The sequence below is a fragment of the Cherax quadricarinatus genome, chromosome 1 (genome assembly GCF_038502225.1).
Source record: "Cherax quadricarinatus isolate ZL_2023a chromosome 1, ASM3850222v1, whole genome shotgun sequence".
Classification (NCBI taxonomy): Eukaryota; Metazoa; Arthropoda; class Malacostraca; order Decapoda; family Parastacidae; genus Cherax; species Cherax quadricarinatus.
The window spans coordinates 61,838,751-61,855,156 of NC_091292.1; the positions used below are offsets into that span (position 1 = coordinate 61,838,751).

The 16,406-nt window shown below is 44.7% G+C and overlaps 1 protein-coding gene across 1 annotated transcript in view; it reads right to left on the reverse strand.

Moving 5' to 3' along the window:
• The window catches only part of LOC128688293 (discoidin domain-containing receptor 2), a 243,482-nt gene that overhangs the window by 214,131 nt on the left and 12,945 nt on the right, over window positions 1–16,406 (reverse strand). Inside the window, exon 2 of the mRNA XM_070085909.1 lies at window positions 12,391–12,576. Coding sequence (XP_069942010.1) covers window positions 12,391–12,576 — 186 coding nt within the window. The remainder of the gene's footprint in view (window positions 1–12,390; window positions 12,577–16,406) is intronic.

Sequence of the window (16,406 nt, forward strand, 5' to 3'; positions counted from 1 at the left end):
TATATATATATATATATATATATATATATATATATATATATATATATATATATATATATATATATATATATATATATATATATATATATATATATATATATATATATATATATATATATATATATATATATATATATATATATATATATATATATATATATATATATATATATATATATATATATATATATATATATATAATATATATATATATATATATATATATATATATATATATATATATATATATATATATATATATATATATAAAGACAAAATATATTGGCCAAACATTCACAAAAATACAACAGAAAGTAAAACAACATTGGTAACTCAGAGCTACATCTCGACTACTTCGTCCAGCTCCCCGGCGGTGGGCCGCGTGCCCAGAATGCTGCAGGCATTTCCTCTCTGGATCGCAACACTGAGTCTCTGAAAGAGGAAGCTGGTCGCCCTGTGGTCTTTATATATAATGTAGATCTTCGTTTGTGGCTTGTCTGCAAGATCTCTGCTCCCTTCAGTGTGTGTGTGTGTGTGTGTGTGTGTGTGTGTGTGTGTGTGTGTGTGTGTGTGTGTGTGGAAGCTGGGGCAGTAATTATCATTACCTTTTCATCAGCTGGGCTAAATTAAAGAGTGCGGGACAATGGTGAAGTCTAATTGGCAATCTTGGGAGATGGAGAGTGAGAGAGAGTGAAAGTGAGAGGGAGGAGAGACAGAGAGGGAGATAAAGAGTGAGAGGCAGGAGACGAAGAGTGAGAGGGAGGGTAAGTGGATGAGCGAAAGGTAGAATATGATGGATACAGAGGAATACGGTAAGAGTCAAAATGAAAAAGAGGAAGAAAACGAAGAAGATGAAAGGAGGAGAGTAAGAGTGATGGAGATTTCCCTTCTTAGTTTCTCTTACCTTCTTAATTCCTTCATTCTCCTTCTCTCGTACCTCTCATTCATTCCTCTTCCTCCATCCTCTTCCCATCGCGCCTTTCACCTATTTTCCTACTTCCTCCATTCTCTCTCCCCCGCGTTTGCTTTTCCAACGCAGCCAAACACTTCCTCCCACCTTGATCTCTCCTCCCTCTCTCCCTCCCTTCCTAACTTCCTCTCTCCCTCCCTCCCACATATCACTTCCCTTGTTTACCTACCAGCTTACCAGCCCTTCTCTCCGTTTCCTGCTGATTACTTTTTTTTTTTTTACCTCCTCAGTGGTTTTTATTTTTATTTTCATCTTGCATATCTCCCCTCTTCTCTCCTCTTCTCTCTTCCCCCTTAACCTCTCTATCTCTCTGCTTGCTTTTCACTTATCCCTCTCAATATCTATTTTTTTCTTCTCCCAACCGATTCTTTACCTGTATCAAACTTCCCTGTCTCTTCCCCCTCTTCTTCCTGCCTCCTTCCTCTTTTCTTCCTGCCTCCTCCCTCTTTTCTTCCTGCCTCCTCCCTCTTTTCTTTCCCCTCCTTCTCTTCCTGCCTTTCGCCCTTATCCTCTTACGGCATATTCCCTCTCCTCTTCCTATCTCTCTCTTCTCCTCTTCCTCTGTTCCCCTCTCCCTCGTTGATTGTCTCCCTCCCTCCTTGTCTGCTTCCCTCTCACCTAGCCTGCCTTCCCTACTCCATACCTAACTGCCTAATTGCCTGCCTGCCTGCTTCCCATCCTCCTTGACTACCTGCTTACCTCCCTGGCTACCTACTTACCTCCCTAAGTGCTCCCTTCCTTTCATTATCTCTCCCTCCTTGCCTGCTGTCTATCTCGCTCTTTGCCTGCCTGCCTCTCTAACCCCCCCCCCCCACTTAATCCCTCCCTCGCCTGGTTTCCTGCCTAATTACATGCTTGCCTATACCTGTTAACTGTGATTTACCTGTAACAGGGCTCAAGGGCATTTTTATCCCCCCCCCGCCCCTCCCCAGTCCGGTTTGAAGCTAGTCTACCCCGCTGACCGCCTGGATAATCAGCTGTTTGTGTTGGTGAGCCGCTGTCACAACCCGGCTGACTCGGCACTTGTAAAAAGCTGTGCAGCTGCTTCTAGGAAACTTTATTCAACGCTCCGTAATGTTTGCGATATCTGTTGGAAGTAGTACAATGATGAATCTTGGACCACGGACGTTGACACAGTTTTTTCCAGTTGTGTTAAGAAGTTTCCCAGTCAGTTATTTCAGTGTGTTAATTACAGAACAAACCCTCAAGTATCTTCCATGTACATAGTATCAGGTATCTCTCTTCCTTATTCCAACTGTTGTCGGTAGTTTAGTTATTAATTTGATTCGATTCTATGTGAACAGTATACAACCATTGTACATTTTCCAAACTCACTCACACACACACACTCTCTCTCTCTCTCTCTCTCTCTCTCTCTCTCTCTCTCTCTCTCTCTCTCTCTCTCTCTCTCTCTCTCTCTCTCTCTCTCTCTCTCTCTCTGACTTAACAGGAACTGTCAGCGCAGAACTATGTTTAAGTCGTCAGAGAATGCAATTTATAAAACAATCATTATCGCTGATTCACACCTTTAGAAAGCTCATATAACTCATTTTCCTGTCATTGCTGCATTTGTTTCTTGTTTTCCATAAGATCCTCTGATATAATTAGTCCCAAGTTGTTTACCTGTTCATTACGTTCTGTAATATTATCTGTCTTCTGTATACCGAGGTTATTTTCTTACTTATTTGGATATTGTCTTCAAATATGTTCTTATTTACGTCTGTTAAGAGAATGTGAAATGTAATGGTGTTGAATACAGAATTTTTAATTTTGTTGTGATTGCACTCTGTTCTGTTTACTAATTCTCTTTGTAATACGTTAGTTATAATCTTAAATACATATATTTCCATATTTTTCTTATTACATTTATTAATGTTATGAATTTTTCCTCCATGGTATCACTTGTCAGATGTCTGCAAAATCCGTAGAGATTACATCAATTTTTTCTTTTCCTTTCAAGGCCTTCGTAATTGTTTTTATAATTATCTAATACTTGAGAATTCAAGTTCTTCATGTTTTAAGGCCATGTTAACTTAGGTTATCTCTTTTGTTCCTCCATAAAATCACCAGTTTAGTATCTCGGAACCTTTTCGAAGATGTTTATGATGTGTGGTGATGTTTATGATGTGATGTTTGTGATGTGTGGTGATGTTTATGATGTGATGTTTGTGATGTGTGGTGATGTTTATGATGTGATGTTTGTGATGTGTGGTGATGTTTGTGATGTGTGGTGATGTTTATGATGTGATGTTTGTGATGTGTGGTAATGTTTATGATGTGTGGTGATGTTTATGATGTGATGTTTGTGATGTGTGGTGATGTTTGTGATGTGTGGTGATGTTTATGATGTGATGTTTGTGATGTGTGGTGATGTTTGTGATGTGTGGTGATGTTTATGATGTGATGTTTGTGATGTGTGGTAATGTTTATGATGTGATGTTTGTGATGTGTGGTGATTATGATGTGATGTTTGTGATGTGATGTTTATGTGATGTTTGTGATGTGTGGTGTTTATGATGTGATGTTTATGATGTCATGTTTATGATGTGTGGTGTTGGTGCTACTGGTCTGTCGTTCTTGCTGATGCTCTGTCGTCCTCTTTGTGAAGACGGACTTCTCACTTTTTAAGAACTCTCCAAAGAACACTGAGTACGCATACTAATACCAATCTGCATTCCTTTAAAACTAACGCATAACATTTTTTGGGGATTGATCCATATATCAGTGTCGTTAATATGGGCTTCTCTTAAGGTTGCAAACACACACTTTATTTCTTTGAGGAATACTTATATATGGAACTTTCTTTCTCATCTTCGTTTTTTCTATATCTCATGTTGCATTGATGATTTTGTTGGCGAATTTCATACTGGAGAGATGAATGGTGAGTCGAGTGTTGCTGTTGCTGTTGTTTATGGTACATTACCATCTTTGTTATTTGCTTGGTATAGGTATTGTTTCAACACAGTATGGCTGTAATTCCTGATCATTAGTATTGTTTTTCTTTTATTCTGGCGTGTGTATGTAACCTGTTTCGTTCCTCCAGTTGACTTATGCTGCCCCATTGTTTTAGTTTCCATGTTTGCATCTGTCTGTTGAGAATGATATAAAATACCGAGAAGTTGATGAATAAGAGGCTTGTGCAAGAGTTCTACATCAACAATAGACATACAACTGTTACACATGTGACTCATTCATCTACATCTGTCTATTAAGTCTTTTTTTTTTGGTGTTTCTCTTGTTTGACTTCATTTCTCCCAACTAACAAAAAATTAAGGAATTTCTTTGGAAACTATCAGTTCCTGTTGAATGAAACAGCTGATATTTCACATCAAGATATTCTTCCTCAGGTAACTCTGCACATCTCTGGATAATACAAATTTACACACTTCTACAAAGCTGCCGCTTCCTCTTTCCAAATTATTCCTGCGTTTTCCGAGACGAGACATTAACTACTAAAGCCATATTTGCATGTTCCTCTGGTACAGTATTCTCATACGTGGCGCATCTTGCCAACATTTGTAACACTTTATATTTCTTGAGTGTGTTTCTATCTTATTTATTCTTTGTTTTACTTCAGTTTCTAGTTTCCTTTCATCTCCTCATTATGTGTTATTGTCTCCTTGCTTCTTGTTTCGTGATCATTGTTTATTTCAGATTTTCCTACCTGTTGTCTGTTCAAGTCAGCACTGTGTTCAAACTTTCCGATGTCACTAGACTGTTTGTTTGCGTTTTCCTGAACTTGACAGGTGTTTTTCCTCAAGTTATCCTGTTCAGCTTATTTTCCCCATTCTTCACACATAAAACGTGATCTTACTATGAAAATCACTTGTATTATCTTGAGAACACCCCTAAGTAAATCGACTACCTTTTTCTTTAACGATTTAATTTCCATATAAATCAATTTCAGAGACCTTTCAAGCTCTGTTTGCTATTAACTTTTACATTGTGTGGGTTTTTTGATGTCTTATAGCCCTTTACAATTACCTTCGTATATCTGTTATGAAATATTTAATTCATCTAATGATGGCTTCTAATAACGTGAGAAAATATCGCTTTGTCTAATATTGACTACTAATGCATGCTAATGAGTGCATAAAATAAGTTTCTTATCCCGAGGTGATCTGAGTTACATACTTCAATAATTTTACTTGTGTATTTCTAAGTGGTGGCCTGTGTGGCAGGATGAACTGACCATCCCGCACGGGCACACTGTATGGATATTGTGGGGCATTGAGGTTGGTGTGGCGCAGGCTGTCTGAGGGTGGTGTAGGGCAGGCTGTCTGAGGGTGGTGTAGGGCAGGCTGTCTGAGGGTGGTGTAGGGCAGGCTGTCTGAGGGTGGTGTAGGGCAGGCTGTCTGAGGGTGGTGTAGGGCAGACTGAGGGTGTAGGGCAGGCTGTCTGAGGGTGGTGTAGGGCAGGCTGTCTGAGGGTGGTGTAGGGCAGGCTGTCTGAGGGTGGTGTAGGGCAGGCTGTCTGAGGGTGGTGTAGGGCAGACTGAGGGTGTAGGGCAGGCTGTCTGAGGGTGGTGTAGGGCAGACTGAGGGTGGTGTAGGGCAGGCTGTCTGAGGGTGGTGTAGGGCAGGCTGTCTGAGGGTGGTGTAGGGCAGACTGAGGGTGGTGTAGGGCAGGCTGTCTGAGGGTGGTGTAGGGCAGGCTGTCTGAGGGTGGTGTAGGGCAGACTGAGGGTGGTGTAGGGCAGGCTGTCTGAGGGTGGTGTAGGGCAGGCTGTCTGAGGGTGGTGTAGGGCAGACTGAGGGTGGTGTAGGGCAGGCTGTCTGAGGGTGGTGTAGGGCAGGCTGTCTGAGGGTGGTGTAGGGCAGACTGAGGGTGGTGTAGGGCAGGCTGTCTGAGGGTGGTGTAGGGCAGACTGTCTGAGGGTGGTGTAGGGCAGGCTGAGGGTGGTGTAGGGCAGGCTGTCTGAGGGTGGTGTAGGGCAGACTGTCTGAGGGTGGTGGAGGGCAGACTGTCTGAGGGTGGTGTAGGGCAGACTGTCTGAGGGTGGTGTAGGGCAGGCTGTCTGAGGGTGGTGTAGGGCAGGCTGTCTGAGGGTGGTGTAGGGCAGACTGAGGGTGGTGTAGGGCAGGCTGTCTGAGGGTGGTGTAGGGCAGACTGTCTGAGGGTGGTGTAGGGCAGGCTGAGGGTAGTGTAGGGCAGGCTGAGGGTGGTGTAGGGCAGGCTGTCTGAGGGTGGTGTAGGGCAGAATGTCTGAGGGTGGTGTAGGGCAGAATGTCTGAGGGTGGTGTAGGGCAGGTTGTCTGAGGGTGGTGTAGGGTAGGCTGTCTGAGGGTGGTGTAGGGCAGGCTGTCTGAGGGTGGTGTAGGGCAGGCTGTCTGAGGGTGGTGTAGGGCAGGCTGTCTGAGGGTGGTGTAGGGCAGGCTGTCTGAGGGTGGTGTAGGGCAGGCTGTCTGAGGGTGGTGTAGGGCAGACTGTCTTAGGGTGGTGTAGGGCAGGCTGTTTGAGGGTGGTGTAGGGCAGGCTGTCTGAGGGTGGTGTAGGGCAGACTGTCTGAGGGTGGTGTAGGGCAGACTGTCTGAGGGTGGTGTAGGGCAGACTGTCTGAGGGTGGTGTAGGGCAGACTGTGTGAGGGTGGTGTAGGGCAGACTGTCTGAGGGTGGTGTAGGGCAGGCTGTCTGAGGGTGGTGTAGGGCAGACTGTCTGAGGGTGGTGTAGGGCAGACTGTCTGAGGGTGGTGTAGGGCAGACTGTCTGAGGGTGGTGTAGGGCAGGCTGTCTGAGGGTGGTGTAGGGCAGGCTGTCTGAGGGTGGTGTAGGGCAGACTGTCTGAGGGTGGTGTAGGGCAGGCTGTCTGAGGGTGGTGTAGGGCAGGCTGTCTGAGGTTGGTGTAGAGCAGACTGTCTGAGGGTGGTGTGCGACAGAGTGTCTGAGGGTGGTGTGCGACAGAGTGTCTGAGGGTGGTGTGCGACAGAGTGTCTGAGGGTGGTGTGCGACAGAGTGGCTGAGGGTGGTGTGCGACAGAGTGGCTGAGGGTGGTGTGCGACAGAGTGGCTGAGGGTGGTGTGCGACAGAGTGGCTGAGGGTGGTGTGCGACAGAGTGGCTGAGGGTGGTGTGCGACAGAGTGGCTGAGGGTGGTGTGCGACAGAGTGGCTGAGGGTGGTGTGCGACAGAGTGGCTGAGGGTGGTGTGCGACAGAGTGGCTGAGGGTGGTGTGCGACAGAGTGGCTGAGGGTGGTGTACAGCAGGCTGTCTGAGGGTGGTGGAGGGCAGACTGTCTGAGGGTGGTGGAGGGCAGACTGTCTGAGGGTGGTGTAGGGCAGACTGTCTGAGGGTGGTGTAGGGCAGGCTGTCTGAGGGTGGTGTAGGGCAGGCTGTCTGAGGGTGGTGTAGGGCAGACTGTCTGAGGGTGGTGTAGGGCAGACTGTCTGAGGGTGGTGTAGGGCAGACTGTCTGAGGGTGGTGTAGAGCAGACTGTCTGAGGGTGGTGTGCGACAGAGTGTCTGAGGGTGGTGTGCGACAGAGTGTCTGAGGGTGGTGTGCGACAGAGTGTCTGAGGGTGGTGTGCGACAGAGTGGCTGAGGGTGGTGTGCGACAGAGTGGCTGAGGGTGGTGTGCGACAGTGTCTGAGGGTGGTGTGCGACAGAGTGTCTGAGGGTGGTGTGCGACAGAGTGTCTGAGGGTGGTGTGCGACAGAGTGTCTGAGGGTGGTGTGCGACAGAGTGTCTGAGGGTGGTGTGCGACAGAGTGTCTGAGGGTGGTGTGCGGCAGAGTGTCTGAGGGTGGTGTGCGACAGCGTGTCTGAGGGTGGTGTGCGACAGAGTGTCTGAGGGTGGTGTGCGACAGAGTGTCTGAGGGTGGTGTGCGACAGAGTGTCTGAGGATGGTGTGCGACAGAGTGGCTGAGGGTGGTGTGCGACAGAGTGGCTGAGGGTGGTGTGCGACAGAGTGGCTGAGGGTGGTGTGCGACAGAGTGGCTGAGGGTGGTGTGCGACAGAGTGGCTGAGGGTGGTGTGCGACAGAGTGGCTGAGGGTGGTGTGCGACAGAGTGGCTGAGGGTGGTGTGCGACAGAGTGGCTGAGGGTGGTGTGCGACAGAGTGGCTGAGGGTGGTGTGCGACAGAGTGGCTGAGGGTGGTGTGCGACAGAGTGGCTGAGGGTGGTGTGCGACAGAGTGGCTGAGGGTGGTGTGCGACAGAGTGTCTGAGGGTGGTGTGCGACAGAGTGTCTGAGGGTGGTGTGCGACAGAGTGTCTGAGGGTGGTGTGCGACAGAGTGTCTGAGGGTGGTGTGCGACAGAGTGTCTGAGGGTGGTGTGCGGCAGAGTGTCTGAGGGTGGTGTGCGACAGAGTGTCTGAGGGTGGTGTGCGACAGAGTGTCTGAGGGTGGTGTGCGACAGAGTGTCTGAGGATGGTGTGCGACAGAGTGGCTGAGGGTGGTGTGCGACAGAGTGGCTGAGGGTGGTGTGCGACAGAGTGGCTGAGGGTGGTGTGCGACAGAGTGGCTGAGGGTGGTGTGCGACAGAGTGGCTGAGGGTGGTGTGCGACAGAGTGGCTGAGGGTGGTGTGCGACAGAGTGGCTGAGGGTGGTGTGCGACAGAGTGGCTGAGGGTGGAGTGAGAGGCTACATTAGGGGTAACTAAACGCTGCTGTTATAGCACTTCTCGCGTCCTCTACTTAATCATTAACTTAAAACTATATTAAGTTACTATTTAAAAACTTAGAAGAGATAGTTTATGCAATATCAGTTGTAGTTTCTGACGTTAACTTATTACTTTTGTACATTACGAGGTTATATTTTTTTATACAACTTGCAGGAAAGAACTCAAATTTATGAAGTTTCCTTCTGACTTGGACTATTAATTTTTGTGTGACAAGTTAATGATCCATGTAAGAGCGAAACGTCTTCCTAAGTGTGTCTCCAGCGTTCCGGTTTACGTATCGTTCCAGTCACGGTTTTGTGGCACTTATTTCGTAATACGTTTATTTCTAATTAATTTGTTCACTATTGTCAATTATGCTACTGTTTCTTTTCGTTTAGAATATTTTACTATATTCATGTTTGTTAGATGGAAGAGCAAGTGAATGATTTGGTTCGACTTAAAAGAAGCTTGTGATTCCTGTATGTGATTCCTTCTCTTCTGAGTTGTATTCATGCGTTATGACCTGGTGCACAGCTGCTAGCGTTCCCTCACTGTATTTTCTAACACTACGATAGTTAGGTTTTCTCTGTGTCTTAGTTTGAAACACTGATTTCACTGTGGCTACTATATTTGCTCCTGTGTTTCCGTTGCTAACTTAACACAGACAACTGTCGTATATAGCAACATCTTCCTGGATGAAAGGGGTGAATTACCTTCATATTATCGCTATGGTTTATATTTTTTTCCACTGAAAGGGTTTGAAAGATTGCAAATTATTTCATAAATGACAGAAGAACTATTCACAATATTAATGCTAGATTTTCATAGCTGTAACACGACTGTTAAACGCCAGTATTCCAGAATCAGAGATGATCTTACGTGTCCCTCATTAAACGTGCTGGGGAGACCCCATAATACCAGTTATACATTTATGATTACTGCACAATACCAGTTATGAATTAAATATTGGTAGATGGTTCGAGTATATTAAACATTTGTGATAAGCCATATTTAGTCAATAGTAAAAACTAAAAAAAAAATTCTGGACGTTTTCTCTGAAGACTCCTAAACACAGTTCATGTTGATACTGACTTATCTGCAACGATGTCATACATAACGAAATATGAATAAGACCGTCAACACTGATGGTCAAGGGTGAGTGTAACAGTGTATGTTGCTTATATGTAACAATGGTGATGGCACTGTAACATGTTTATTTCTGTGTACGTACACAGTGCTGTCACTGTACACTGTGCTATATGACCCTTGTAGGTTTAGCGCTTAATTTTTATTATAGTCACAGACTGGTCCGCGGGGGCGTTGACCCCCGGAACTCTCTCCAGGTAATATATATTTCAGTATGCAGGCCTCTGACATGAGCATTATGACACTGAACACTGGCACAATAAGTGTAAATTATCTCGTGCCGGAAGAATCCTCAGTTCTGATAGCACATATAGGTTACTTCAGTGTCTGAAGCCCGCCCGCCCGCCCGAGCCCGCCCGCCCGCCCGCCCGAGCCCGCCTGCCCGCCCGAGCCCGCCTGCCCGCCTCACCCACACACGTACTCAGTTGTTCATGACTAAGCAAAACATTCTTTCTCTCGGTTGAAATAAACACATTAATAAGAAATCCTCTCTCTAGCACACCTGTGTCCTAATTAGCATTGTTATAGAAAACAATGTAAAGGCGTAATTACATGTTTACGTGGGGAAGAAACTTAATAAGAACCTCAAGACAATAAAGAACAAATGGCGCAATTATCTGGGTGGCTATTAAAGGTAAACACGTGATCATACACGCACAAGAACAACACGCGTGTCTGTCTGCATGTATATATATATATATATATATATATATATATATATATATATATATATATATATATATATATATATATATAATATTTATATACACGAGAGCCTGATAAAACAAGCAGCTCGCAAGAATATATAAGTGAGCCGAGACGAGAACAAGACAAATACTGGAAGACAGCCACTGAAACTGGTGAGAGAGAAGATGCTGGAGGATGGTATCGTTGACACGTACACAGAGTAATGTAATGCAGAATATATCATATACATAGTGCAAAGTAATGGAAAATATGATGCATAGTGCTCAGTGGTGCACAAAATAACAAGGAGAGTGCACAAAACAAGCACAGTCAAATTACTAGATTTTGTGTTCCCAAAGAAGCACTCATTGGTAGGGGTGGTAGCGAGCGAATGAGATTTGATTCAAGGAATTGGAAGGTGGCCCTAGCATGAAGGAAAACTATTCGATAGAGAGGAAGGGACTTAAAGGGGCTTAAAGGTATTCATATAAATATATCTTACTTTCCAAAAAAACACAATAGCATTGATATTAAAGCAGAAAGGAATGAGATAACGTGAACCTTCAAATCCAGAGATTTCAATATGAAGATACTCTTTGAGAGGAGCTCTTTTGGTTCAAGTTACGACTCGGTGTCAGTGGCAGAATGAGCACTATTTTTTATGATTCGATTGAAATTAAATGATAGTGAAATGTGGATGCGCCGCACCGTAGACTGGTTGCGTTTAATTTTAATTCTACTAGTGACCTTCCTAGTATTAGCAGTAATAGTACTATTACTAATGTTGCTTTAAATTTTAATAATGCTACTATTGACACAGAGGTAACTCTTCTTTACAGTACTGCTGTTGTTATTACTACTGAGTGTATTAAGTGTACGGCTACATCTAGCACTAATATTACTTTCTAGTACTAATATTTAGACACAGAGTTGTCAGGAAGTGGAACAGTCTGGCAAGTGATGTAGTGGAGGCAGGAACCATACATAGTTTTAAGACGAGGTTTGATAAAGCTCATGTAGCAGGGAGAGTAACCTAGTAGCGATCAGTGAAGAGGCGGGGCCAGGAGCTATAACGCGACCCCTGCAACCACAAATAGGTGAGTACTGAAAACTGCTCCAAATTCACAAACTAGAAGAGCAGGCAATGATAATGAGAAAGACTAACAATTGATTAAAAAGCAAAGAGGGAAGCATGAGAACGCTCAAGCCTGACGACTGGGGTCCCACAAGCAATAGTACAGGAACTACACATGAGAAGATACTAAATCCAATGCATCAGTGTTGAAAGGCAATGTGAAATTAAAGTGAAGTATGAGGAACCGAGGCTATGCCAACACACCAACTGCAAGTCAGTGCTCACAAACATTACTTATATAGAGAGATACTTAAAAGCAGAACAAGAATTTATTCAGGGAATGTTTCGCTCAACAACAGCTCTTCTCGAGCGAAATGCAGCCTTAACAAAATTTTACTGTTCTAAATGTATTTTTTAATACATAAGGTACGTGGACGGACTACAGATAGTCGACCAAGTAGCTACTAGATTTCAACCCCGGTAAATGAAATATAAGAAACGGGAGCTTTCCCGAGTCTTCACCTTGCCTAGGTAGACCTACCGTACTCTAATGTAGTTGTCGTCAAGGCCCATCCCCCTCCCTAAAATCGGCTATTATACCACAAGGCGACTAGCCTTCAGCAACGTTCTCTGGCTCCAACTCTGAAGAATATTGTTTCTTCAACGATTATTCATTCCCCAACTGACACCTGTAACGTGTTCTCAAAACCTGAAAAAAAAATCAACTCAGCTGCAGCATAAAAACACGGTGCTTAAAATAAAGCACCCACCTACAAACTAAAAACCCACTTACAATATTTTTAAAAGAGCTCAGGTAGGATAGCAACTCTTAACTTGTAAAATATGCATACATAAAGTCCTGGAGAAAGCGTTGACTATAAAATCCAGACTATCAACTGAGTGATGTGTGCTGTGCCTTACCTTTTCCCCTGCCGTAGGCCTGCAGCTGCAGGTAGTTGAGTGGTTTACCCAGTTCTCCGTCGTAGAGCTGCCCCAGTCCATTACGCAAGAGTCCCGGGCCCCTGGCTCCATCGTAAGAGTCGTCTGCCAGTAGGAAGCCAGGGTCCCTCACCATCCCGTCCACCCCGCTGTAGCTCACCACCCCACCTGCAGGAGTATATGCATTATTAGTACTAATACATTGAAAAACGAGTTTAGCTCGTGTAGATAAAAAAACATTCTGAAGTGGAGGCAGGAGGAGGGATAGTATTTAGTGCTATATTCGGATAAAGGGAATGCATATATATATATATATATATATATATATATATATATATATATATATATATATATATATATATATATATATATATATATATATATATATGCAATAACATCCCAGAAAACAGGTGATTTCAGAATATGCAAAACAACCACTCTCAAAGAATAAAGAAATTTCAAGCGCTTTCGTGACTACTCACGAATTTCTCTATTCTTTCAGTGGTTGTTTAGCATATATATATATATATATATATATATATATATATATATATATATATATATATATATATATTTTTAAGTTATATTTAAGTTACAAAAATCCTATAAAACACAGTTAATCATCAATATTCGCTACGTTCAAATCTATACACTAAATCACGAGTTGTGTGGGTTGGGTTGATGTATCGCTCACTTGTAGTACACCATCACAGACACCTGATCCACACATCCCCTTCCAGTGATGAATTTACCTTCATCTTCTGCCATCAGGTTCTTCCCTCACCCTCACTACTGTAATAACAAGTCTGTCATACACTGCACCTGGTATGCGAACAATTCATTTTCCCATAAATCTTCCAATTTTTTGTTCTCACCTTCATACAAGGGAACGACTCCCTTCCAATCTTTAGGTAGATTTCTCTTTTTTCAAACACATAATGAAAAATGCACCAAGGATTCCCGCACATTATCTACGCTTGCTTTCAGCATTTTAGCTTTAATTCTATTCGTCTTCGCTTCCTTTCTCACTTTAATCCTACTTACTGCATCATTCGCTTTCTGTGTACTTACTCCCAGTTCTTTCCTCCATACAAATACAATTTCTTTCTGACCATGTGCAGGAAATTTCTACCTAAATTCCATGATCTACGGTCAACAACCTCTCAAAATGTTCTTTAAGTCTCTTTGATACTTCTGACTTATCCTGTGTTTTCCTACTTTTACGCTAAACAAATATTGAATTAACGACTATTGATTATTGATCCAAGAATGAAGCTTTTATCATGGCTAGAGTTTTAAGCGCTTCTACTACTACTACTACTACTACTACTACTACTACTACTACTACTGGTTCAAGTCGGGTTATTTGTGCATTGTGCCTTTTTATTTTTTAATAATAATATCTATTTTCAACGTCTTAAAGGGAACTGAATATATGAGTCTGCTCTTTGCTGATGTTGCAGTGCTTTTGGAAGATCAGGAAGAGACATTGTGGAAACTGATGGAGGAGTTAGCGAGGATGTGTAAAAGAATGAAGCTGAAAGTGAACACAGGATAGAACATGGCGATGGGAGTTCGAAGTCTAAGATATGAGTGAGAGAAGGTTAAACAGAAAAGAAAAAAAATGTGACGAAGGTGATTGTCTTTAAATAATTAGGGCTGGATGAATAAGAAAGGCGGGGGTGAATCCTGGATAAATAAAGGAGAAAAGCAGCATAAATCTTAGTTTAGAAATGAAAAAGACTGCCAATCAGTGAAAAGGGAAAGTTTTAAGAACACATAGAAATGGACATGATAGTTGAATCATTCAGCCAGGATGAGGTCAGAATTTTTTACGTGCTTTGAATATTATGCCCAGAATAATGAGTTATGGTATGAAAGGTATAATTCAGAGAACGGAGGAAGAGTTTCCGAGATGATTTTGTTATTTAGATATAATGGGGAAAAATAGGTTGAACACGAGGGTGTGTAAAGCTGGGTTGGGCGGAATGAGATGTAAAGGGACGTCGCAGGAAAGGGTAAAGAGTGTGATGGTAGGTTTGAGAGATAATGGCTCGAGCAACCAGCACGAATGTGAGTCTTACACCGGAGTACAAGAAAGCTTTTCTCGATTTCATGTACTGTTGGAGTGTGAGCAAGACAGTATTTACATACTGTTGGAGTGTGAGCAGGGTAATATTAACATACTACTGGAGTGTAAGCAAGGTAATATCTATAATGAGATTCAAAAGAAACCTATGACTAGCAGTTGAGTTTCGGACACCTGAAGGATGTTTTCCGGGGGCCAACACCCCCCTCCCACCCATTCCGGTCTCAGACCAGACAAGTATAAGCGGCACATACTGTGCCTACACTGTGAAAGATAGGTTGCGTCTCACTGGGTAACTCATTAGTTCAAAACTCTAATGATGGTGATTACTGTGTTGTTCATAATCTGGGCCCACTGGTGATGAGTCCCGGCGAGGAGTCAGTTCTTGTTTGAACTCATATTTCAATTTAAGTTGTTTTGATTCTGTGTTTGCTCTCCAGAATTACTGTCTGTTCTTGTGCTCTCTCTCAATCTCTTATTTTTCTTTTATTTTTTTCCTCCTACTCCTCCTTTCCCACCTCTTCCTATTTTTTCCTTTTCCTCATCTTCCACGTTACACTTTTAACTCGTTTCGCTCTGAGTCTTTCTCTCACTTTCCCAGACTCAGTTTCCCCCCCGTTTCCATCTCTCTCACTCTTCATCCTTGTCTTTTCCACTCTCCTAGCCTTTCCCATCTACCTCCATCTTCTACCTTCTCACCGCATCTTTCTTATTCCCATCCCTTACTTGTGCTCTCTTTCTCATACATTTTCATCTCAATTCTCTCTCCTATATTCGCAGTTTTCCCTCTCACCAGTGCAGAAATCTGTGCATCCAGGTAGAGCTGTCACCAACACAGCTCTCAGAAGCATAAGTCTCATCAGCAGATCTCTCACCAGCAGAGCTCTCACCAGCAGAGTTCTCACCAGCAGAGCTCTCACCAGTACAGCTCTCACCAGTACAGCTCTCGCCAGCACAGCTCTCACCAGCACAGCTCTCGCCAGCACAGCTCTCACCAGCACAGCTCTCGCCAGCACAGCTCTCACCAGCACAGCTCTCGCCAGCACAGCTCTCACCAGCACAGCTCTCACCAGCACAGCTCTCACCAGCACAGCTCTCGCCAGCACAGCTCTCGCCAGCACAGCTCTCGCCAGCACAGCTCTCGCCAGCACAGCTCTCGCCAGCACAGCTCTCGCCAGCACAGCTCTCGCCAGCACAGCTCTCGCCAGCACAGCTCTCACCAGCACAGCTCTCACCAGCACAGCTCTCACCAGCACAGCTCTCGCCAGCACAGCTCTCGCCAGCACAGCTCTCACCAGCACAGCTCTCACCAGCACAGCTCTCACCAGCACAGCTCTCACCAGCACAGCTCTCACCAGCACAGCTCTCACCAGCACAGCTCTCACCAGCACAGCTCTCGCCAGCACAGCTCTCGCCAGCACAGCTCTCGCCAGCACAGCTCTCGCCAGCACAGCTCTCGCCAGCACAGCTCTCGCCAGCACAGCTCTCACCAGCACAGCTCTCACCAGCACAGCTCTCACCAGCACAGCTCTCACCAGCACAGCTCTCACCAGCACAGCTCTCACCAGCACAGCTCTCGCCAGCACAGCTCTCGCCAGCACAGCTCTCGCCAGCACAGCTCTCGCCAGCGGAGCTCTCACCAGCACAGCTCTCGCCAGCACAGCTCTCGCCAGCACAGCTCTCACCAGCACAGCTCTCACCAGCACAGCTCTCACCAGCACAGCTCTCACCAGCACAGCTCTCACCAGCACAGCTCTCACCAGCGGAGCTCTCACCAGCACAGCTCTCACCAGCACAGCTCTCACCAGCGGAGCTCTCACCAGCACAGCTCTCACCAGCGGAGCTCTCACCAGCACAGCTCTCACCAGCGGAGCTCTCACCAGCACAGCTCTCACCAGCGGAGCTCTCA